The 21,979-nt window shown below is 51.2% G+C and overlaps 10 protein-coding genes across 10 annotated transcripts; 2 read left to right on the forward strand and 8 right to left on the reverse strand.

Moving 5' to 3' along the window:
- Nucleotides 1-717: 717 nt before the first annotated feature.
- BDZ83DRAFT_665102 (sugar transporter) lies at nt 718-3,041 on the reverse strand. The gene is made up of 5 exons (XM_060511086.1): nt 2,225-3,041; nt 2,064-2,170; nt 1,861-1,995; nt 1,424-1,797; nt 718-1,347 (listed from the first exon to the last, which is right to left on the reverse strand). Exons 1-5 carry the CDS (start codon nt 2,601-2,603, stop codon nt 813-815), a joined length of 1,530 nt encoding a protein of 509 aa, XP_060368401.1. The 5' UTR covers nt 2,604-3,041; the 3' UTR covers nt 718-812.
- Nucleotides 3,042-3,186: 145 nt separating this feature from the next.
- BDZ83DRAFT_728223 (uncharacterized protein) lies at nt 3,187-5,858 on the forward strand. The gene is made up of 4 exons (XM_060512801.1): nt 3,187-3,341; nt 3,422-3,840; nt 3,914-4,582; nt 4,651-5,858. Exons 1-4 carry the CDS (start codon nt 3,261-3,263, stop codon nt 5,732-5,734), a joined length of 2,253 nt encoding a protein of 750 aa, XP_060368402.1. The 5' UTR covers nt 3,187-3,260; the 3' UTR covers nt 5,735-5,858.
- BDZ83DRAFT_141585 (fibronectin type III-like domain-containing protein) lies at nt 5,859-6,364 on the reverse strand. Its single transcript, XM_060501282.1, has one exon. The coding sequence runs from the start codon at nt 6,324-6,326 to the stop codon at nt 5,982-5,984; it is 345 nt and encodes a 114-aa protein (XP_060368403.1). The 5' UTR covers nt 6,327-6,364; the 3' UTR covers nt 5,859-5,981.
- Nucleotides 6,365-6,413: 49 nt separating this feature from the next.
- On the reverse strand, nt 6,414-8,712 carry BDZ83DRAFT_717208 (glycoside hydrolase superfamily; the record flags this gene model as incomplete). The annotated part of the gene is made up of 4 exons (XM_060511921.1): nt 6,414-6,809; nt 6,865-7,906; nt 7,956-8,562; nt 8,628-8,712. The coding sequence occupies 4 exons, from the start codon at nt 8,710-8,712 to the stop codon at nt 6,414-6,416; spliced, it is 2,130 nt and encodes a 709-aa protein (XP_060368404.1).
- A 663-nt stretch (nt 8,713-9,375) lies between these two features.
- BDZ83DRAFT_609973 (uncharacterized protein) lies at nt 9,376-10,769 on the reverse strand. The gene has a single exon (XM_060507567.1). It carries the CDS (start codon nt 10,277-10,279, stop codon nt 9,452-9,454), a length of 828 nt encoding a protein of 275 aa, XP_060368405.1. The 5' UTR covers nt 10,280-10,769; the 3' UTR covers nt 9,376-9,451.
- Nucleotides 10,770-11,762: 993 nt separating this feature from the next.
- Nucleotides 11,763-13,064, reverse strand: BDZ83DRAFT_570617 (uncharacterized protein; the record flags this gene model as incomplete). Its single annotated transcript, XM_060504325.1, has 3 exons — nt 11,763-11,809; nt 11,871-12,894; nt 12,957-13,064. The coding sequence occupies 3 exons, from the start codon at nt 13,062-13,064 to the stop codon at nt 11,763-11,765; spliced, it is 1,179 nt and encodes a 392-aa protein (XP_060368406.1).
- Nucleotides 13,065-13,672: 608 nt separating this feature from the next.
- Nucleotides 13,673-15,028, forward strand: BDZ83DRAFT_749348 (fungal-specific transcription factor domain-containing protein; the record flags this gene model as incomplete). Its single annotated transcript, XM_060513750.1, has 1 exon — nt 13,673-15,028. One exon carries the CDS (start codon nt 13,673-13,675, stop codon nt 15,026-15,028), a length of 1,356 nt encoding a protein of 451 aa, XP_060368407.1.
- A 77-nt stretch (nt 15,029-15,105) lies between these two features.
- BDZ83DRAFT_749349 (aldehyde dehydrogenase) lies at nt 15,106-16,721 on the reverse strand (the record flags this gene model as incomplete). The annotated part of the gene is made up of 3 exons (XM_060513751.1): nt 15,106-16,084; nt 16,139-16,537; nt 16,594-16,721. 3 exons carry the CDS (start codon nt 16,719-16,721, stop codon nt 15,106-15,108), a joined length of 1,506 nt encoding a protein of 501 aa, XP_060368408.1.
- A 1,230-nt stretch (nt 16,722-17,951) lies between these two features.
- On the reverse strand, nt 17,952-18,591 carry BDZ83DRAFT_609977 (endoribonuclease L-PSP). Its single transcript, XM_060507568.1, has one exon. It carries the CDS (start codon nt 18,434-18,436, stop codon nt 18,035-18,037), a length of 402 nt encoding a protein of 133 aa, XP_060368409.1. The 5' UTR covers nt 18,437-18,591; the 3' UTR covers nt 17,952-18,034.
- Nucleotides 18,592-18,876: 285 nt separating this feature from the next.
- BDZ83DRAFT_693306 (major facilitator superfamily domain-containing protein) lies at nt 18,877-21,417 on the reverse strand. Its single transcript, XM_060511335.1, has 2 exons — nt 19,596-21,417; nt 18,877-19,540 (listed from the first exon to the last, which is right to left on the reverse strand). The coding sequence occupies exons 1-2, from the start codon at nt 21,067-21,069 to the stop codon at nt 19,344-19,346; spliced, it is 1,671 nt and encodes a 556-aa protein (XP_060368410.1). The 5' UTR covers nt 21,070-21,417; the 3' UTR covers nt 18,877-19,343.
- Between the last annotated feature and the right edge of the window lie 562 nt (nt 21,418-21,979).

The raw sequence follows: 21,979 nt of genomic DNA on the forward strand, positions 1-21,979 counted from the left end.
CTGGTATTTTGCGCCAATGGATATGACCCGACGAGGCAGATTCATCGCAGGTGCCTGGCGTGAAGGCTGTGATCTTGGCATTGTGAGGCAATGTTGAGCAATCGAAGTGGACGTTGATTGGATCATCAACTAGATTGAGATGTAGCGGCCGATTCTGAATGCAGGGGTTGTTTGAAGTACACTGGCATCATGTTGTTGGTAGCAGGTTGGATCAGGGGTCTTTGAGGAGCCAGGAACGAACGAATCTAGTTCATTAACTTAGTACCATATGCTTATCTACCCCAACCAACAGACCCAGGATAGTGGTTTCGAAACGAGCTGAGCGCGATCCTGGCATCGGCCATGCCGATGTAACCACGTTTTGAATGCAGTCAATAGAAATGAGTTCTTACCGCCGTGCCGGGCCGCCTCGGGCTGGACCGCAACGGGCAGGTCACTCCGCGTGGACCGAACCAACAGGACTCTGGGGTGAACTCCGCTGGTAATCCTCGAGGATAGAAAAGTCGAAACGTATCTCAAAGAGGTTAATGAGGCCACACAATGAAACAACCTAGCCGTTCTGTGGCCATGTTCAACCACATTCTGCTACCAAATTAGGATGCTGACCAGACGCAGTTCTCGAATAGTAACGGAGAGTACTCCCTACACAGGAGCTGAGCCTCTCATCGGTTGATGAAGGGGCCGGCACAGCACAACTTTGGGAAACATTGAGATTTTGCAACGTGCCATATGTTGACCCCTGAGTTTCGCTCTCGATCTATGAACTGATACTATCTAGTGACCGTTGTGTATAACACCATAGGCCTTCCGCGTTACGCCTTCTCCGTGTGCCTTGCGGTCACAACGACCCCGGCCTTTTCACCGTCCTCGGGCGAAGCCTGAAACATGTCCTCCGCCTTGTACTTGCCGAATTTGCGCAGCGGGACCCCTTCGTTGAACATCCGGTCGATCTGTTCGAGAGACTTGCCCTTGCATTCGGGGATGCAGAACCACGTAAAGACAAGCGCCAACACCAGGATTCCCGCAAAGATGAAACCGACTTTCGAACCTAACCCTGCGCCTGGAGTGTAGAGAAGGTACGGGATGCTAAAGTTGACGAGGAAGTTGGCCAAGACGTTGACCATTGACGCCGTTCGTTGGGAGGCGTCACGCAGCCGGAGGGCCGGAATCTCGGTGGTGACAACGTAGTTGAGAGGCGCCCATGCAAAGACGTAGCCGGCGGCAAAGATTGTCAGCATAGCCACGATGCTCGTCTTGACGGCGAATGATGGGTCGGCCACTGTACCCAGGGAGCCCATGGTCACAATGGCGGCAAATTGCCAGACTGCGCCGATCAAGAGAAGAGGTCTATTGGGTTGTGAGGTTAGTACATACATGGCCGAGAAGGTACGACAGATGCGATCTGCAGTTGAAATTTACATACCGACGTCCTACGCGATCATTCAGATACAGTCCGACGAAGACCATGCAAAGGTTCACGACGGCGTTAATGATAGTCATGGTAAAGGGGTTAACCGTGCCGATGTCCTTGATGAAGATTGCACCGTAGGTAGAAGCAAAAGCCTGCCCGGTAGCTTGCTGGAAGAAATTCATGGCCATCACGATACCGGTTCTCTTCAAGTTGACACCCTTGAAGAGCTCCATATAGTTCCCTTGTTCGACTTCCTGTTTCAATGCGTACTGGAGGGCGGCGAACTGTTCATCGATCTCGGAGTCGGGGATGGTACCGGCTCGGAGTTTCCTTAAAGAAATTTGGGCTTCTTCGACTCTGTCCTGGGTCAACAGCCAGCGAGGTGACTTGAACGGAAGTTAGCAAGTGAAGTGTGTCGCATGGGAGAGTTGTGGTCGGAACAAGCTTACCTCGGGGATGAAGAAGATCAGGCCCATGACTATGACAGGAATAACGTAGAACAAGCCCATTGGGATCCGCCAAGATGCATTGCCGTCAAGGGTGCTAGTCCCTCGGCAGATAGAGTTGACAATCAGAGTACCAAACTATACAGCAGTATGTTAGTTGATCCAGCCTGTTTCCTTGATACGTTGACCAGATATAGAAAGCTTACCATCAGACTAAATTGGTAAGAGCCGACTGCAAATCCACGAATCTCTGAAGGAACAATCTCAGACTGATACACCGGAACCACAGCGAGTTCCATGCCAACGTAGATGTCTTTTTGTTCAAGTCAGCGTTGGTAGCTGGAAAACAGTGCCAGATCAGACTTACAGTTGAGAATGCGGGCGGCCATGATCTGCTCTCGGGTGCTTGAAGTAATCGCGATTGTTGCAGGGATTACAGCCCACGCACTCATTCCAAACATGCACCACCGGCGACCCCAGCGAGCACTGACGAGACTACCGATGATGACGCCGGCCGCGAAGCCGATGTAGTTGAGACTGTTGAAGAGGGCGAGCCACCCGGTGGGAAGCTTCCACTTTCCAGTCGTGGGGTTCTGGTCGCCGAACTGGCGCTGGAACGCGTCCATCGCCTGGGTTGTTGAGTAGCCGGCATTGTCGAAGCCATAGTTGAAGGTCGAGACGGCGATTACCGTAAAGGCCGCAGCTAGGGTGCCATTGAAGTGTTTAAGGATTCGATTGGGCGCCATCACGGAAGGGTGACTTTAGAGTTCTCTATGCGACTGTTCGAATAGCCTCAGCTCCTTGCCTCAAGTGACCGGGTGCTTGGGATAAATTCGGCGATGCATTCTCTGCCCGCTCTTTATGTATTCAGACGCGTTGAAAGAATCAAACTCTACGCCTCGTGGTTATTACGTTACTACGTCGTTCCCTGTCGAGTGGAGCCAGGACTCCCCGTTGATCTGAGCTAGTCACCCCTTTCACTGGCAATAGAGTCGTCCGATCAGACGCACAAGACGAACCAACACATGGCGGAGGAGGTTTCCCCAACTTGGGGAACCCACTGGGGAAGCAAGCCATTCACGGCGCTAGGGATGAATTCCTGGAGGTGAGTGGAGGAATGGAGAAAGCCACGCTGCGACGGAGCGATCCAGCGTACCAGCAGAGAGTCCAGAACGAAAATCTTTTGCGGGTGAGGAATCCGGTGACCACCCGCTTGGGATTTTGGCGTTCGACTAGGGTGGCCCCCGGGGCCCGGAACTCGGGCGGAGGCGAGAAAGTCAAAATCAACGCGGAACTCGGGCGGAAGACATGTCATCTCTTCTTCCCCCGACTTCCCACCCCGTCCCCCGACCTTATGCATCTTCACTCTTTTGATCAGAAAATACTGCGGGTAAGACTCAAACATGGAGACGCCTAATCCATATCGCGCTTCGGGTCGGCCCCGAAAAGGGTTGCAGATATGTTTCCAGTGCCGGAACCGCAAGGTAAGTCGCGGTCAAGTTGCACCCGAAGTCTCACTGCCGCGGTCCTTCGGGAAGAGGGTCTCCTAACCCGTAGCCGATAGGTCCGATGTGACGGCGAACCTGGAGGATGCGAAAACTGTCGTCGGCTCAAGTTCCACTGCTCCTTTGCAGCACCTGATCAGTTGCCGGATGCTGCAAATTCTTCCACTCCCAGCAGCAGTGATCCAAGCCATCTGAGGCTGGAGAAGCGTCGCGTGCGTACTGCTTGCATACAATGTCGTGACAAGAAGACAAAGTGCTGCGGCACGCATCCCTCATGTCGGCGATGCTCTCATCGGGGCGTGGACTGCCAGTATCCAGACGTGTCTAAGTCTTCATCATCCAGAAATCCAAACTCGGATCTCCGACACCAACCGCCCGCTACAGTGCGTGGTGGTTCGGAAAACAGCATGGAAAATAGAACTTCGTCTATGAATCGAGATTCCTCCGTTGCGCACTTACCGGCCTCGTCACTTGGGCTGTAAGTTGAGTCTCTTGCAAGACTAGCAACTACCTGTGCGCTGAAGTTTACTGAATAATATTCTGTTATGTAGTGAGTTGAACTCGAACAAGACGATCATCAAGCAGCACATCGATGCTTTCTTCGACTTTGTCTATCCAATACCCTGCTATGGCTTCATCCATAAGGCAACCTTCTGTCAAAGTTGGGCACAGGACACATACAACCCACGCCTCCTGAAGGCAATGTGTGGTCTTACAGCGCGCTATATCGCATCGGGGGACAGTATCCGTCTCCAGCAAGCGACTAGATGGATCCAAGAGTCGGAGGTGCAGCTCCTTATGCGGCTCAGTGAGCCTTCCATGTCGGATATTGAGGCACTCATGCTCACCACACTGGACCACATCATCGCTCGTCGATTCAGTAAAATGCTAGTATCTGCTTGCCTTGCAGCAAGACTAGCATTTATGATGCGACTCAACTACGAGGATGGCCGCCTGAGCTTCCTTACCCAAGAGCGTCGCCGGCGTCTCATGTGGGGGATCTATACCATGGAGACGCTTTACTCTAGCGGCAGAACAGAATTCACCGGGTGTCCAAAGGAAACAATACATCTCCAACTCCCCTGCCACGAGCGATCTTTTACTCTAGATATTCCTGTAATGACAGAGCCCCTGAAGCCTCCAGAAAATCAATGCTCTTTGGAGCTAGGTCTGATGGCTTACAATATCCGAGTCCTCGACATTCGAGATCGGATACAAAGGTACAGTATCAAGACGTTCTTGCTACCTTATAGATATACCAGAGCCCCAGGCTAACCAGTCTATCTAGACTATCGCATACGATCACACATCATCGGAAGCCCTTGGTTGAATGTGTTTCACTCCTCAAAGGACTTGTGGACGAACTCGACGCGCTGCGTCGATCACTACCGCCGCAATTCGCATTTGACAAAAAGAACCTCTTTCTCCGAGTCTACACCCCACAGCGCACCCCTTTCGTCATGTTCCATACATGGTGGCATCAGTGCCAATGCGATATGTACAGGTTTACAATACCGGGCTTTCGGGAAGGCCTCCCTGTGGAAGAGCTACAAACTCTACCTCAAGATTTGGTCTCCTTCTGTAGAGACAAGTGTCTCCAACATGCGCTTGCTGTTGCGAATATTATGGCGACAGTAAACGACATGGGGAATGACATATTCATCACAGATCCAGCCTTGGTGATGTGTACTTTCCATTCTGCCCGTGTCATATCGCGACTTGGATCAAGCCAGTTCGCCAACTTGCCCAAGGATATCTTGATATCCAAGCTGAAGGCCTGCTCAGATATACTAGAGACGCCAGCTGAGATATACCCTACTACCAAGCTTTTACGAGGTGGGATAGCGGACCTCATACACGATGCGGAGCGCGACTCTGGGGACTCTAGCCCTCTCAGGTCCAATTGGGAGGCCGAGCAGCCAGGATCAGACACCGAGGCGACCGGCGCTCAACAACCTGGTGTACAGAGAGGTACGCAAGGCTCGGTAATTGAGGTCTATTCGAAATACAGCGTGACAGACGAGATTCGGAAACTCAAGTTCCAACAAGACGGCGAAGAGGACAGGGAAGAGTACCGGTCAGACGCGCCAGCATTAGGGACGGGCGCAGATGGTGTCACACCTCAGCAGTTCCTGATGACCGATATGTCAAAGGAGAATGGCCCGCAGCCACACATGCCGATGCCTCAAGATATGACGGCCAACGCTTTTGGCTTTTCAGAAGCTGGCTTTGGTACAAGTGCGGCGCCGTATGATGTATCAATGACTCTGGGTTTTGAGCCGAATTACGGGGAATGCCAACCAGACTTGTTCCTGGATACCTTCATGCCGCTCCAAAACGACTGGAATATGGCTGATTCTGGTTGCTTTTGATCCTTGGTAGCACCGATCTCAGATCTCAAATCACGAATGCACAATGCCTTCGTCCCTATCGTATCTTGCCGTCATGTTCAGCGACCTCAACAGTGAGCTTTATGTAGTAATCACTAAGTGCACCACGTCCTTAGCTACTTGCTGGAGTCATGCATGGATTATGTCTGAAGTCTAGATAGAGCAGCGGATACCAGGTATCTGTACATCCGGATAAGACCGATCACACCAGACCACGGGGCATACTTCCTCACAGTCCATTCCAGAACATGTCCCTCTCAAGCTCAAAGGAGCCATCCAGAATTGTACCTCCGGCAACAATTGAAGCAGTATATCGGCCTCTTTCACAACACCAACTGTTCCTCTTCTCATCCCAGACAGCGGTGCTATATCTATCGATGGGAATTGAGACTCTTCTTTTCTCTCCTGGCTGCAAGAAGACTTTCTCGAATCCCATAAGTGAGCGGACGGGACGCGAAAATCTTGACTTGGGCGACGTAGTCGAGTAGCTGATGTACAGGCGGACAACTTCTGCGCCTGCCATCCGCCCGGTATTTGCTATGCTGATGTGAACTCTGGAAGACGAAACCTGCATCTCCGAGACTTGGAAGGTAGTGTAACTCAGACCATGGCTGGGAGAATGTCAGCTTGCAGGCTTCCGATCTAATACAAGCGAGTCAACTTACCCAAACGGGAATGCGACCTCCATCTTTCTCGCTTCGTACCAGCGGTACCCAACAAAGATGTCTTCAGAGTAGTAGACCTTTCCATTGTCGCTGCCGAATGCAAGGTACGCAGGATTGTCTTCTAGCTGAGCAGGGAAGGTCATAGGCAGTTTGCCGCTGGGGTTGATGCGTCCAAAGATAACGTCCGCTACGGCGTTGCCCGCCTCATTGCCGCCGTACCAGCTGTGAACCATCGTGCTGGCGCTATGCCTCCAAGGCAGGCTGATTGGATTTCCGGCTTGAGTGATCACGATGGTGTTCGGTTGCGCCTCTAGAACAGCTGCGATGAGGTTATCTACTTGTGGCGGCATGTTCATCGTGTCTCTGTCTTTGCCCTCTTTTTCCAAGTCCGCCTAGAGGAATTATTGTCAGCTTTCTGGGACGTAACAGTTATAGAGGATTTCTTACGTTTAGTCCGGCAACCACAAAAGTGTACTTGCATCTCTTTGCCAGTTCGACGGCTCTCTGGATGCCCTCCTCAGGAGCAATCTTACGGCAACCACCCAACCGGCAAGCACCGCCCGGGATCGCTAACAGTGAGCCGCCCTTCACCTTCGATGTGATCGCACTGCCGGCCTCAACGCGTAGGTGGTACCCCTTCCCAGCTGTCATCTCATACGTTGCTCGCTTTTCGGCTGAGCCCTTGCCGAAGAACATGCCTCCCGGCGTCTGATCTGTTGAGTTGTCAATGACGAGCTCATCATTGATGAATAGGTCACCAATGCCGTAAGTCGCCAAGCCGAATTCGTACGTGCCAGTGTGTTCTGGAACGAAACTGGCACGCATGGACATGAAAAACGTTTCCTCCTTTTGGGGATGCTCGTAGTCCATGAGTTGATAGGTGGTGTCCGGTATCGTTACACGATCAAATGCTGTCCGCTGCTTGGTGGTATGTGGTTCGTTGAACAATTCAATCGTCACACCTCGCCGTCCTTCATCATTGCACACACTGTCCTCTGTGAAAGGTGGCAATAAGATATGTCCGTATACACCCGGCTCATGATGTACTCTAGCTGTAGGAGGTAGAGAGTCCCGTATGCCTTTGAGCACGGAACTGGTGTAGTATGGTCGAAGACTTGCGCTGCCGCCTCCACAAGCAGCTGCGAGCTCAGCATTTGGCCCTATGATGGCCACTTCATCGCAGTCTTCGGGTGATAATGGCAAGAGATTGGCAGAGTTTTTCAGCAACACAATACTCTCGCCTGCCAAACGGCGGTTGAGGGACCTGTCTTCAGGAACATCCCGCATGTTCTCTTCCTTCTCAACACGAGCTGAAGCCGCGTCATTTACGAACTGCAGGACCTTTCGCGCTCGCTCGTCTATGGTGTGTTGGTGAACTTTGCCGGAGAAGACTGCGGCGAGGGCTTCTTTTTCTCTGTAACGACTAGGGCCGGGCATTTCGATGTCAACGCCAGCGTTGAGCGCTGCCTCACAAGAGTACGTGCCGTACCTGCACGTATTAGCCGATACACTGTGAAAAGAAAAGGGACGAGGATTACCAGTCACTCATAATGAGACCATCAAACCCCCACTCTTTCCGCAAAATATCTCGGAGAATCATAGGGTTCTCAGAAACATGTAGGCCGTCAATTTTGTTGTAAGAAGACATCACTACTCTGGGGTTGCTATCTCTCAGAGCGATTTGGAAAGGTAAGAGATAGACTTCTCGTAGTGCTCTGTCAGACATGCGCACGTCGAGGGACATCTTTTCGGTCTCTTGATCATTAGCCACAAAGTGCTTCAGAGCTGCCAGAGTCCCTCGGGATTGGACACCCCTGATGATGGCAGCTGCAAGCATCCCACTCAGGTGCGGATCCTCGGAGAAAGACTCGAACCCACGACCGTTTAGCGGAGAGCGAATGATATTGACCGTTGGGCCGAGCCAGACATGGGCACCTTTAGCGTCGCATTCTTTGGAAAGCAGCTGGCCGGCCTGCTCGATCAACTCAGGGTTCCACGTTGCTCCTAGACCACTTCCACAAGGGATGCAAAGCGCGGGCACTGGGTTGAAGAATCGTGAGCCTCTGACGCCATTGGGTCCATCGGTGCATTTGATGGCCGGGACGTTGTGCTGCGGAAGAGGGGTGGAGTGCCAAAAGTCGGAGCCTTTACCCATGAGCTGTTAGTACTAGGGACTTGACTGGCTGTGCTTCCTTATTGAGGATCCTCACCGGCAAGGAGCGAGACCTTCTCTGCGAGTGTGGCATTTTCGATGATCTGATCAACATTGACAAGCTTTCTTGGAGGAGGTTGCATGTTGGATGAAGTTGACTCGTGGTCTTGGGACACCATGTTCAAAACCAAAATCAACTGCCAATAATTAAGGTGGCATACGATCTAAAGAAGAGCCGAATAAAGAAACTATCGAAATCGAAAAATGAAGCGAGCCCTCCAGACGAGGACTAAGAGGTATACGGAGAACTACCATACTCGGATACCCGGGCTGCCGTTTCGGATGTCGGGAGCGGGAGCAGCCCGGAAGTCGCCGTATTTGGTGCGATGCACAATGCGAATGTGGAGTGAGCTAAAATATGCTAAGTACATTTTCGAGTGGGAACAGCGCTGACGGGGTATGAAGGTTAGACTTCCAATTGCATGTGATTGACTACTAAGGTAATAGTGTGAGAACTCAGTCTCTCCCATAAATTCAGTACACAATGTTCGAAGAGCTGGGCTTGAAGACATAACTTATAATTTGAACGGCTTTGTGGCTTCTTCTCATACCTTTATTTGTGAATGGCTGTTGCCGTCAGATCACCGGTCGCGGCGACCCCTCCAATGATTGAAATGCGACTTTTTTTTGACTTTCTGTGTCAGAATGATGATATACTGACAGAGAACAAAGGCTTCTGGTGAGAGTATCATGGGGTAAGGAAGTAGGCGTGGATGTCAAGCGAGTATCATTCGTAAGTAAAATCAGTACATGTAATGTGGTTCATCCACACTCTCTATCGGAAACGTCTATACAGGTGATCCGACAAATTGCGCCGTAAAATCAGCCAAAATGCGCAAGAGTTTGGCGATGCCCACCGTTTGCGCTAACAGCTGCTCCGTTGACCCAACGTCCCTCCTCACTCGCAAGGAACCCCACAATATAGGCGATATCGTCAGTGTTCCCAAGACGTGGACCCACAGTCATATACTCGATCTGCTTGTCAATGAACTCCGCATGCAGTTCCCTCGCCTTAGCGAGCGCATCAGTCTCCGTGGGCCCAACTGCGACGCTGTTGAAAGTGATTCCCTTCTCTGCGGCAAAAGTGTCTGCAAAAGACCTCGTGAAGCTGTCGAGCGCGGCTTTCGTGGCTCCGTATGTCATGATCGGGCTCGGGTTGCCCACTCTGCCGGCAATACTGGAGATATTGATGACGCGACCACCATACTTGGGGGCGTGCTCCATGAAAGCAGTCGTCAGGCTGACGGGAGTGTAGACGTTTGCGACCATGATGTCGTTGAAGTCCTTGGCCTGGAGCGTCTTGACGTCCGAGGTGTTGGTGATGTCGGCGAGAATCGCATTGTTGACCAGAATATCAATAGTCGTAACCTTCAGTCCGTTCAAGGCGTCCTTGATGATCTTTGGGGCGATTGTGGGATCTGTTGAGTCCGCTTTGATGGCCACGGCATTCATGACACCCAGTTCTCGACATTGCGCGAGAGTACTATCGGCAGCGGCCTTGTTTGCCACATACGTGATGGCGAGGTTTTCCAAGCCCTTGCGGGCAAAGTGTACGGCAATTCCGCTACCGATACCTCGGGAGCCTCCGGTGACGATGGCAGTCTTGCCCTTCAAGGACCACGGCTCAGCTGAAGAGGTCGTGCTAGACATTTTTTACTTGTTGGTGATGTGTTCTGATTTGATGAGTTCGATCGTTGATGAATAACTTGAGTAGAACGTAAGTGATGTTGGAAGAGATCGTTAGGTTTACTACATCCAGACTGTAGGGTCCGACAGTCCTCATAAATAGTACGCTCAAGGAACATTCGCGAGTACGAGCGTTTGAAATTTCAGACGGTGATATCACCCAAGCACAAGTAGGTTTGTCATCTTTGTTCGAGCATGGCGGACCGCAAAGTATGGATCCGGGGTATCTCAAACGTCCGATTTGTGGACCGACCGCCAAGTCCGCAAGCGCAACGTTGATCGCCAGGGTATATCTCATTTATTGGTATGGCTAAGAGCAGTGTTCCGACTCGAAGGCGTAAATACAATGACATGGATGAATAGTTGGTACGAAGTCAGCAAATGTATTGTCTAGGCATTGACGGTATAACGGCGCTGTACTTTACACTTGATTGGGAAGGGATGCTTTCATCCGTTCTATCATTTCCCATAATCGGACGAGTTTTGCGCAACACTGATCTACACATCTCCGTATAAGTATCTTTTACACCTTTGGCCCAGATCTCTCCACTTTCTATTCTTGCTATGCAGTCAGGCATAGGTCATCTACGCCTTTGTTCACTTGTGTGTAAAACGAGATCTCGAGCGTTGGCTGCTTTCGTCGCTGTTAGTGGAGTTGCTTGCGGAATTCATGCGGACTTGACTAGTCCTAGTTCATCTATCAGAAAGTTGCAGTGCAGCTTGTTCTACCCAAGGTCGCTGATGATTCGATGAACACTACACAGCGGTACAGCGGATGGATGACGTTGCATACATTGGAAACATACGCAATAGCCCTTGTCAGCCTGGATCCTGGAGTCTTTTGAAGAGCTTTGAGATCTTCGTCTCGGCATTGACCACCGGGGGTGTGTTTAATCTCCACCTAGGTAATATTCGTGACATGTCATTCGGCCCGTGATTTAGTTGGCGACTCGTCCAGCACTCCGGTTCTTCTCGAGCTTGACCATGGTGGATTATGTCAGTTGCTGAGCCGGCCGGTCCAAGACTCAGACGAACTGGGTGGGACACGGAGTTTACGGAGGTTAGCGCCGGCACACCTTCGCGGAGCGGGCAGTCAGCTCCCCCATGCCACCGACCCGAGTCTCGATCACGATTCAACGTTATACATAATATTTTAGGCCCATTTTCCTCCAGGAGGCGGGAGGGCTCCGATCCGGGCGAAAAGCTGCTCTTGATTACCATTCTAGCTTTCGGAGACTTTTGCACCCCTGTGGTGTATAGAATCAACTCAACTCTCCGATGGGCCCAGCGACTTGATAATTAGGCCGTCCCTGGAAACCAAAGTGTTTTCCTTTCGTCGGAGGTAGGACTTCGGTCGCTTTTTTATTCTATGCTGGTTTCTATAATGATCTTCTAACCCGGTAGAAGCTGTCCTGTTCCAGGAACCTCCCATGCATGTATCCTCGATCTAGGTTTTCTTCTGGCTGACGCCGAACGTCGTAAGATGCGGCCAATCTAAAAAGTTCCATCAGCAAAGTACTCGGCCACTACAGGTGAAGTGGAAAAAAAAGCTTACCGAAAGTCGTTCTGTCTGGATTGACGTGGGAGACTCGTGCTTTCTGTCCTACGCTTAGTGTCTCGCCAACAGCTGACCCAAAGCAGTACCCGTAGCGTCCAAAGACAGGGCTATATTTGGCGCCCTTGTCAACTCGGCGATCTTTATTCAGCTTCTTCCACACCAATCCACGATCGTCACTAGCAGTCTTGCCAGTTTCGTAGTCAACGGTAATGCTTTGACAGCGATAACAGTTGGCCGTCAGAGGCATCTGGACACCGCCGTCGAAAGTCAACTCGCCCCAGAAGTCCTCTGCAAAGGGACCGCTTGCGCCTTTGACGACGACATTCGGACGGAACTTTCGAACATCCATCGTCAAGTTGCCTTCTAGGCGAGAAGAGACCTCCGCAGTGGACTCTTCAGTGACGACGAGGTAGTGTGCAAGATCGTTGAAGACAAGACGCTCCTCGGGAAACCGGGCAAACGGGACGAAGGACCTGAGACGCTGAGCAAATCTGGCCTTTCTCAGGCCTCCTTTGCTGTTTGGTGCTAAAGACCCCAGGACAGGCCGTGAGCCGTTACCAATGTAGGCGAGTCTCGCCTCAACCCCGAGGCGCTCTGAGAACCACGTCGCAAGTTCGTCGCCCATGTCGTAGGCCTTGGCCTGGCTCACGTGAAGGCTTGTGTTGATCACTTCTAGCCCCTCTGTGCTTGGTGATAGGGCGAATCGTATTTCGTCGGTGGTGGTGATGTTCGCTTCGTTGATTGATTTACCGTGCTCCGTTCCCCGGCCATGCCATTTTACTATGACTTCCCCTTCGGTCGCGTTTTCTTGCCTTCCATCATGCTCGATCGAAGCCCGGAATAGTGCCATATAGAGATAGTAGCCGATGAACATTGTCTCATATGTCTTCTTGGACGGGTCGGTCTTATCCCGAATGACCTTTTGCAGGGAAAAAGTCCTATCTCCGACCAAGCCATACTTGCCCAAATGTGCTCGCTGCACCGCGCATCCTCCGAGCCCTTTGATAGGATAAATGTATAGCTATGGAAATTTCAATCAGAATCATTCACATTGACTATTTTGCATAGGAGGTCAAATTGTACTTGTGTGACTTCTAGGGGCTCGCTCGCTGGTTGCGTTGACCGGGCTAGCCGGATGCTCAAAATGAGAGCTATGATCGAGCAAGCTACCAGCGCAACGGCGGTGCTCATAGTCGTTAAAGGATTAGGCGTCATCTGGACTTCGGCCCATGTCTCGTTCGTTGCTGGGTCCATTGTTGACTTGTCGTGAAGAGCTCACTCTCTATTGGAGTCGGTTGATTTCTCCTCAAAATTTTGCGGCCATTGGGTTCAAGGCGGATTATGACCGCCCACCGGATGAGCTTCCGACGCGTTCTTTGATCTGCAAAACAAGGTTTGATCCCGGATAACAGTTACAGCTGTCACACAAAACAGCAGACCGGGTCATTTCGACTGCCGCTAAACCTCTTGAGGAAACTAGATGGACCAAATTTCGCAAACTTTGGAGCTTCGCCGAGTCAATTCAGCCCGGGTCCCATCTGTGCTCATCCCCCTTTTCCCCCGCACAGCTTCCCCATCTACCGAACCCTTCTCGAGCACTTGGGAGGAGGGGGCCTTGATACCAGACGGGAATCCGAACCCTGCTGATGGCAAACCACAACATCAGGCTTGGATCTCCACCCACTCGTCACTATCTGCTATCGCGAACGTCGCCGAGAGTCTACTAGGACCCAATTCGACATTGACGCTGCCTTATAAAGCATCCAGCTAGCCGTCTCTTGACCGTTGGAGCCCCAAAGATGCCCACAAACAGAATCAGGGTAGTTGAGGGATCCTGTTGGCCCTGCAAGAAGCGCCGTATCAAGTGCGACCTGACAAAGCCCCGGTGCAATCGTTGCGCCAAGATTGGGGCGGATTGCGACTTCAACGCTCGCCGCCTGAAATGGAGCACGCGGCCCACGATCAAGGCTCCGGCCATCTACCAGATTGCCACCAGAGACGCGCAGCTCGCGTCCTGTCTAGCTTCAGACGAACGGCGCGCCCTGGATTACTTCCATCACCGCCTGTGGCCGCTCTTGACGACGGCCCCGGAACCATGCGCGGCTCCAATCTTACAGGCCCTTGAGCATCGAGTCGTACTTCTCGCGGCGTGCGTCATTGCGGATGCGCACCGGGTTCTCCAGGACGGGAGGAACAGCCGCAGTCTCCTCCGCATGAAGCGACTCGAGTGTCTCGCGGCCGTACGGGGTGAGGTCGGCGGCGCTCACATGGTCGATAAGAGTTCTCTCATGACCCTGTTGCTTGCTGTACTCTTACTCTATTTCCACGACGGATACCTTGAATGCGCTCAGGCGTCTGCCTCAACGTCAAGTCACCACGGGGGCGTCAAGGCAATCATCAACAGTCTCGGAGGCACTCTTCCGGTTCTGGAGACGAGTCATGAGTCGATCCACATGCTCCTCTCTGAATTTGCGTCAACGGATCTCACAACCATCATGCTCAAGGGAGGGAAACCCTCGTTCCCTCACGAAATATGGGATACAATTGAGAAGAGATCCGTATGGTGGGGAAGAGACATCCTTGGACGCTCATCTCTGGCCTCCGTATTTCAGCAAATATCTCGGCTAACAGAGTACCGAGATGTTCTGAACAACGGCACCGAGCAACTCTCAATGGAGACTATCCGCAAATTCGAGACGGCCTTGTCTCCGATGTATGCCAGGATCACAGACACATGTTCAGATACTGGAGATGCCGATCCAGACTTAGAGGCAAACAACGATTTCACTTTAATTCGTGCCTTTCAGCATACGGCTCTCATCTACATGTATAGGGCCATTTGCGGTCTACCAGTCTCTCATTCTCTCGTACAGCAGCACGTTTTGCCGTGTCTAGAGTGCATCATCGATATGAAACAGCCCTCAAAGGTGCTGAATTGTGTCATTTTCCCTTTGCTCGTTGCTGGTGCGCATGTTCAGTCCCCGAGACACAGAAAAGCAGTTCTGGGTATCCTTCATATTATTCGAGATGAGATGCGGTTTGCTAGCTTACATACTGTCTCCGAGGTTTTGTGCGGTGTATGGAAGGCCGCTCGAGAGGACGTAACTTGGTCAGAAATGTACTCCGACTTGGCATCAGATGCCGTCGTGCTATAACTAATTCGACAAGAGAGTTTGGGGCTGGCAATAGATCATGTGGCTATGGACTTTCAAGATTCCTCTACTTGACCAGTTCACAGTTTGAATCCCATGTTGACGTGCACTGCCTTTGTCTGTGAGTAAGCAGCGAGGCCAGCTTCTCCCAGTTCGCGGCCAATGCCACTTTGCTTGACGCCACCGAATGGAACACGAATGTCAGAGTCATTCGAACTGTTGATCCAGACCATTCCAGATTCGAGGCGGGCGGCTACGCGATGGCACCGCTCGATATCGCGTGAGAACAACGCAGCGCCGAGTCCGTATGACGTGTTGTTGGCCAAAGAAACTGCCTCTTCCTCCGTCTTAAAAGGTGTTATGGCGACAAAAGGACCGAACACCTCTTCTTGGAAGATTCTCATGTCTTTCTTCACGTCGGAGAAGACTGTTGGCTCGATGAAGAATCCTTTGCCATCTCCGACGTTCTTGAATGGAACTCCACCAGTCACAAGCTTGGCACCTTCATCCTTGCCGGCCTGAATGTAGCCGAGAATCTTTTCATATTGGACCTTCGTGATCTGAGGGCCCTGAAATGTGTCGTCGTCGAAGGGATTGCCGACCTTATTCTCAAGACATATCGCCTTGAACCGTGCAACATAGTCCTGGTAGACATCTTCATGAACCAGGATTCTGGATGTGGACGTGCAGATCTGGCCTTGGTTGCTCATGATGCCAACATGGCCCCATTTTGCTGCTTGGTCGAGATCGGCATCGCTGAAGACCACAAGAGGTGACTTTCCGCCGGTCTCTAGCGTAATGTTTTTCAGGTTGACGCTCGCAGACTTCATAATCTGTCTTCCGGTTGCTGTGGAGCCAGTGAAAGCAATTTTATCAACATCAGTATGAGAAACCAGGGCGTTGCCGGCCTCCCTGCCAAGTCCGTTGACAATATTGACAACGCCTGGCGGAAATCCAGCTTCTTTGATCAGAGTCGCAAAGTACAGAACAGATAGTGGTGTTTGTTCAGCAGGTTTCAGAACCACAGTGTTGCCACACGCCAGTGCCGGACCGAGCTTCCTAGAAGCTGAATTAGTTCGTGCCTTTTCCCTGTGAAGATGTGATTTCACTAACCATGCTGCCATCATGATTGGATAGTTCCACGGAATGATCTGTCCACAAACTCCAATCGGCTGCTTAATTGTATACGCAAACTTCTGAGGTGTCGTTGGAATGGTCTCGCCGTGAATCTTGTCTGCCCAGCCAGCATAGTAGCGCAACGTTGAGATTGTTTCCGCAACGTCTTCTCCGAGGGCCACGCCATACGGCTTACCGCCGTTCCACGTCTCAAGGGTGGCCAAAGTCTCTTGGTTTGCCTCGACGAGGTCGGCGAGCTTGAACATCAATCTGCCCCGATCCGTAGCAGAGATGTCACCCCAGCCTGGGGCATTGAGTGCTGCCCGTGCTGCTTTTACAGCCTTGTCAACATCTTCAGGTGATGCGGCTTCAACTGCAGCGATCTCAGATTCATCACTATAATGTCGTCAGTCTAATGGGATTCGACAAGCAACTTCAACTTCTTATCGTACCTTGGGTTGATGGCAGTGATCTTGGATCCTGAGCTAGCCTTCACAAACTCATTGTTAATGAAGAGCCCTGTAGGCAGGGAAATCTTCGTGCCATTCGGCGCTGTGAGGTCCAAGGTAGCAGCTGACATCTTGGTGGGAACTCCTAAGTGTGTGGGTAAGGGGAAAGAAAACAAGACACAACGGCCGTAGTTGAACAAATCAGGGCAGGGCGTCTTACTTCAAGTCGAAGATGTGAGGCAGCCCGCCCTCTTATCCACGCAAACTGTCAATGCATGTCGGACAGACTAGGCAATAAATGGGATCATTGTGTCTCCGCCATCAAAGTGTCCCAGACAAGTGGGGAAGCGGATCTGTGAAATTCTGCAGATCATCAGCGGCTAGCTATCAGACGGAGCCACCATGGCGGCTCAGAAATCCTGAAGCAGACAAAAGATGGACAAGATCCCGTCTCCTGGTCGTATGAGCCCACCAGGTTTACTTGTGTCGGATACTTCTCCCCACCTTAGTTACTCCAAGCTGTGCAGCGTCAATTTCAACCATCCCAACGCCAATGAGAGGGGTGCGGGGTTTCCCGCAGGAGCTGTCCGAATTAGGCAACTTTTTGGACCATTGGCGCGGGGCTGTTGAGGTGCAGCAGCACAGGGTGGTCGGATAGCTTGATCTAGAGGGCCGGGAAAGTGGAAGCTCAACTCGGTTATTGCTTGACATGATTCCAGGTTGCGGATACGAAGCATGAGACATTTTGCCCAGTCCCAAGTCGGAACTGGATATCCGAGACAGGCAACACACCACTACATGTAGTTGCGCTGAAGTTGCAGGTTGGTCGCGTAAGCCTCAACTTTGGCCGTGACGGTCCATCACTACCCTGAGAAGGTTTTTCAACTGGAGCAACCAAGCTCAAGTTTCTTAAACTTACTTCAGTGCTGCCAATCAAAATTTTGCCAGCAGTGAGCTTAGCTGCGGGTTGCGCCACTGCTGCATGTGCAGGCGACTTTGTGTCAGGATGAACTTGCGTCTTGGCTTGGACCTTCTACCAAAAGTATGGAAACTAGCGGTATCGTCGTAAACTCGCAATGATAAGTCGATGTATTATTGGTGGCTCATTAAGGTGAATTTTGACTAACTTTTACACTGTCGGTATTCTACAGCCTAGCCATGGTCTCGTGGAGTTGACAAGGTGGTCCAAGGGCTGTCCGCAGTGACATAGTTGCACGTACTTGAAACTGTGGGACTTAGGTGATTTTACAGAATTTCACTCAGTTTGTCAAAAAAGAATTGATTGACGGTGGAAGGCTTTACGATGTTGCACTTGGTGACTGATGATGCTCTTAAGACAGATACCCGATATGGTACATAAAGTGCCCAAGATACCGCGCCGATGTTAATCGTGTCTAAACCACGAGATTGGGAAAATTTCTCTCACATCCAACATTCACGTCCCTTAGACGGGGATCAACGCTTCGACTTCGATTTCAACCTGCATCCCTTCCAATCCAAGCTTGCCGATTTGGATGCACGTCCAGATAGGTCTATGATTCGGAAACAGTTTCTTGAACGTCGTAGTCATGACATCGAAACTCGAGTCCATATCAAGATGATAGGAGCGAATCGCGTAAATGTCTTTGAAGTTGAGGCGCGGGTGAACGGCTTGAAGAGCTTTGAGAGCATTCTCGAACGCAATAGCGATCTGCTTTTCGAGGTCGGTTGTGATATTCCCTTTCTCGTCCCAGCCGCCCTGACCCGATGTGCGAACGACGTTTCCGATCTTTACGGCTTGGGAGTAGTGATATTGCTCGGTGTTGGACTCAGTCCCTGGATAGTTGAAAAATTGAGCAGAGGCCATGTTTGGAACTGTAGAGGATTGTGATGGGCTCGACCTGGTGTGCTTGAAAGAATTTGAGAGCAGTATTAGTACAAAAGCTTCGCCAGAGAGGCACCAGTACCATAGTTAAGCTAATTATCTACATGAAAGGCAGTCAAGGAGGGCAGCCAAGAGGCTCAAGTAGTTCGCATGCAGCTAGTGCGGGGATTCAAGCTCGGAGCGGGGGTCTGTATGTTGAAGTAATGCCAAGCTCGTACCGCTCTAGTATTGCAGGATATGCTCTCGGGTTGCCGCTTTCAGATGACCTGTCTTACTCCTTGATTGACAAGCCAAGTGAATCAGCAATGAGGGCTGGCTCGAGAGGTGTTATACAACGTAAGTCTCAAGTTGGTCCATCTTGTTACTCCTTTGGGGAGGATGTTACTCACAAAATGGAGGGGACGGCTAGATTATCGGTTTAACATGATAATGAATTAATCTTGCCTATCTACCTTAGACACTCTCACACATCTCGGCTGAACTACTGTCCGAAATGCAAGGGCTTGCAGTCGTATTCGTGTCTCGCCAAATGGGAGAACCGAGACTATGTCCTTGGCTTACTTCTTGAGTAGCACTAGAAAGTGGAGATCATCTCTGATATTTTGTCGCCGTGACTGTCAGAATACTCGGATGTAGGGTAGAACTGTGAAAGACAGAAATGTGCGCGGGTAATTCAGGTGTACTCCGTGGCCTTCAAGGATTCATCTGCGCGTTATTTGACGCTGACAGGCAGCACATGTAGGGAAGAAACTTAAGCTTAGGTGTAACTGCATGTAGGTTTTCATAACACGAACGCAGTGTGGTTAAAAGACCTCCTTTGCACGTGTGGAAAGAGCGAGAATTATTGCATTAAACTCTCCGTAAGACGTAGTTAATTTTATGTAAAGACTCAGTGTCCTGAAAGGCTATGCTTTTCTACCATGTCCCAGTAATGAGGCGCTGCCATGCGTCGCAACGGTTTCCCTAAGTACATCATGACCAGACACAGTGCCCAGAATGTCACCCCAAGAACCGCTGTGACTATGAAGGCATCGCGAAGACCAATGCTATTGATCATCGGCACTACAGCATAGCTGAAAGCGAAGCCTGGATATGGTTAGCTTTGACTCTGACGCTAAGAGGAATGACGGCGTCAACTTACCCATCGTGTTACGAATAAGGATAGCTGACACGAAGCCCTCGCCAGCGAGGTCCTTGAAGCTGTCAAGGATATATGTGAACGCCATGCTGGTTCCCAGAGGGAGAGTGACAGAGATCAAGGCCAGCCCGAAAGCAATACCGACCCAGTGGATTTGGTATGAAGCCCCCACGCCGTATAGAATGCAGCCAACAGGATGGGCGATGATCGCCAGGAAGCATAACCAAAGACGATGCTCTGGTTCCATTACTCCCCCATGCCGGCGGGCCATCCACACTGACAAAGCATCGCTCGCCCAGCTTGATATTAGACATCCCATCGATACTCCAATCACCGAAGCAAGGTAGAAGAGGCCGATAACGTTGGAGCCAAAGCTGTATGGTGGGTTGCCGAGAATGAGAGCCAGAGAGCCGCCAACTACGTTGTACCACGAGAGAATACCTCCAACCAGAATGCCCGCGAAAATGACGGAAGGAAATCGAAGGAGGTAAAAAGGCAACAGAGATTGCTTCAGCTGTCTTGGTTTTCTGTCGTCTTGATAACCCCATAGCTTGAATTTTGACCAAAAAGCTTTTTCGGGTGCTACATTGACGCGGTTCGGTAAAGTGCGTGGCTCGATTTCAGAATTGATACTGGCTGCGCCTTCCACAGGCTGAGGCTTTTGGTCTTCGGACCTCTCGGTGTCGATTGCGCTCTTGTCGCTATCAAAGAGACCCGGCTGCTGATTGGGGATGCCACCAACATCGGCTTGTGAACTAGGCCTGTAGAACATGGTTTCTTCGAAGAAGACAAATGTCAAAATGGTTATTACGCCACCTATAGTGGATAGGATGTACTGGATCCAACGCCAACCCAGGTCTTCGGCGATGAATCCTGTAGCGACTGGGCAGAGGAAGGCACCACACCACAGCATCCAACTGTAGATACCCATGTAGAAGCCTCGTTGGTGGACGAAATACAGGTCGTCAATTATGACTTCGATGAGAGTCTCCATTGGCGAAGAGACAATGCCGATGATGATGCGATTAACAAAGAACTCGGCTCGAGACTTGACGTAGGCAGTCCAGAGACTGATAAAGGTCATCGCGGCCATCGAATAAACGAGAGTCGGACGCCTTCCGTAGTTGAGGGCGAAGTTCTGGGTGAGCAGAGTGCCCCAACCGAGAAAGAGGAACATGAGGCCATTGCCAGTGCTAAGGTCTGCTACAGAAATGCCGGTGTCTGCTTCGATCTGCAGGTACGCGGGAGAGAGGCCCGATACGATGGCAGCGGCGAAGAAGCACCAGGTCATGACCCAGGAGATGTTGAATGTCTTGCGCTTTCGCGTCCATGATAGCGGATCGTTCGGATCGCTGCTCGGTTGCGGAACAAGAACGATATTGGTGTGCTCCGAGCCATGCTTCACGTCGAAGACGCCTCGTGTGTCGACTAGCTGCACCGTGCCCGGAAAGTCGAACGTGATGGTCGTGTTTGTCATGATGGTTGCTGGCACGGCCCATACGGGAGACCATCAAGAGCACCAGCGGTACCTCGACAATGATATACCAGCCGACCAAAATTCTGCTCTTCTTCCATCGACTGAAAATTCTTTACTACTACCTCCTTTCCTGCCGGCTCGAAGCCAACGAGGCGGACTGGTAGACCATTAAACTGATGCATGGACCATCGGGCCCTTTTCCAAACTCTGAGGCCTCATCCATGCCGGCGCTAAACCGTACGAGGGTAGGAGATGGTCCAGAACTGCTAAGCCAACCCCTCGAAGCATGTGTTAGGCGCAGATTAGTAGGCTGGGAATGCCACCTTTCCAAGCAGTCTTATCAATGCGGTATCTAGGTTCTGGAGATTTACTGCCCAAGGAGGCCGTGCACGCGCGAGGATTTCTGCGTCCGATGCAACGTGAAGACACAAGCCGGCCCCGCGGTGATTCTCTTCCGAATGCTGAACGTGGGGGAAACGCCTCCACATGAACCCAGAGACGCGGGAAGACGCGCATCTTTAGATAATGCAGGTCCTTTGGTGCACTCGCAATGCCCTGGATGAGGTTATAAAGATGGATGCCAGAGAATTGGCCCAACATATTTCCGAATTTGGTCATGCCTATCTAGCAGACTACGCGGGGTTGATAGGGTGAGATAACGCAATGAACAGCAAACTAATATCTGCAATATCTTTGCTAAGTACATGTATGCTGCGGTTGGATGGGAAAACGTGCATGATGTGATTTCCTATGACGCGGCATGGGCTATTCCAGCTTCGGATTGCGTGTGACACTTGATGCGGCCTAGATGCGAAGCCATTGGCGCACAGAAGAAACATCGAAGCCAAACATCCATGCCAGTATCACGATAACAACACGAAGTGTCTACGGCAAGTTTTAATAAAATGCG

This window comes from Colletotrichum acutatum, assembly GCF_030867785.1.
Source record: "Colletotrichum acutatum strain CBS 112980 chromosome Unknown BDZ83scaffold_18, whole genome shotgun sequence".
Classification (NCBI taxonomy): domain Eukaryota; kingdom Fungi; phylum Ascomycota; class Sordariomycetes; order Glomerellales; family Glomerellaceae; genus Colletotrichum; species Colletotrichum acutatum.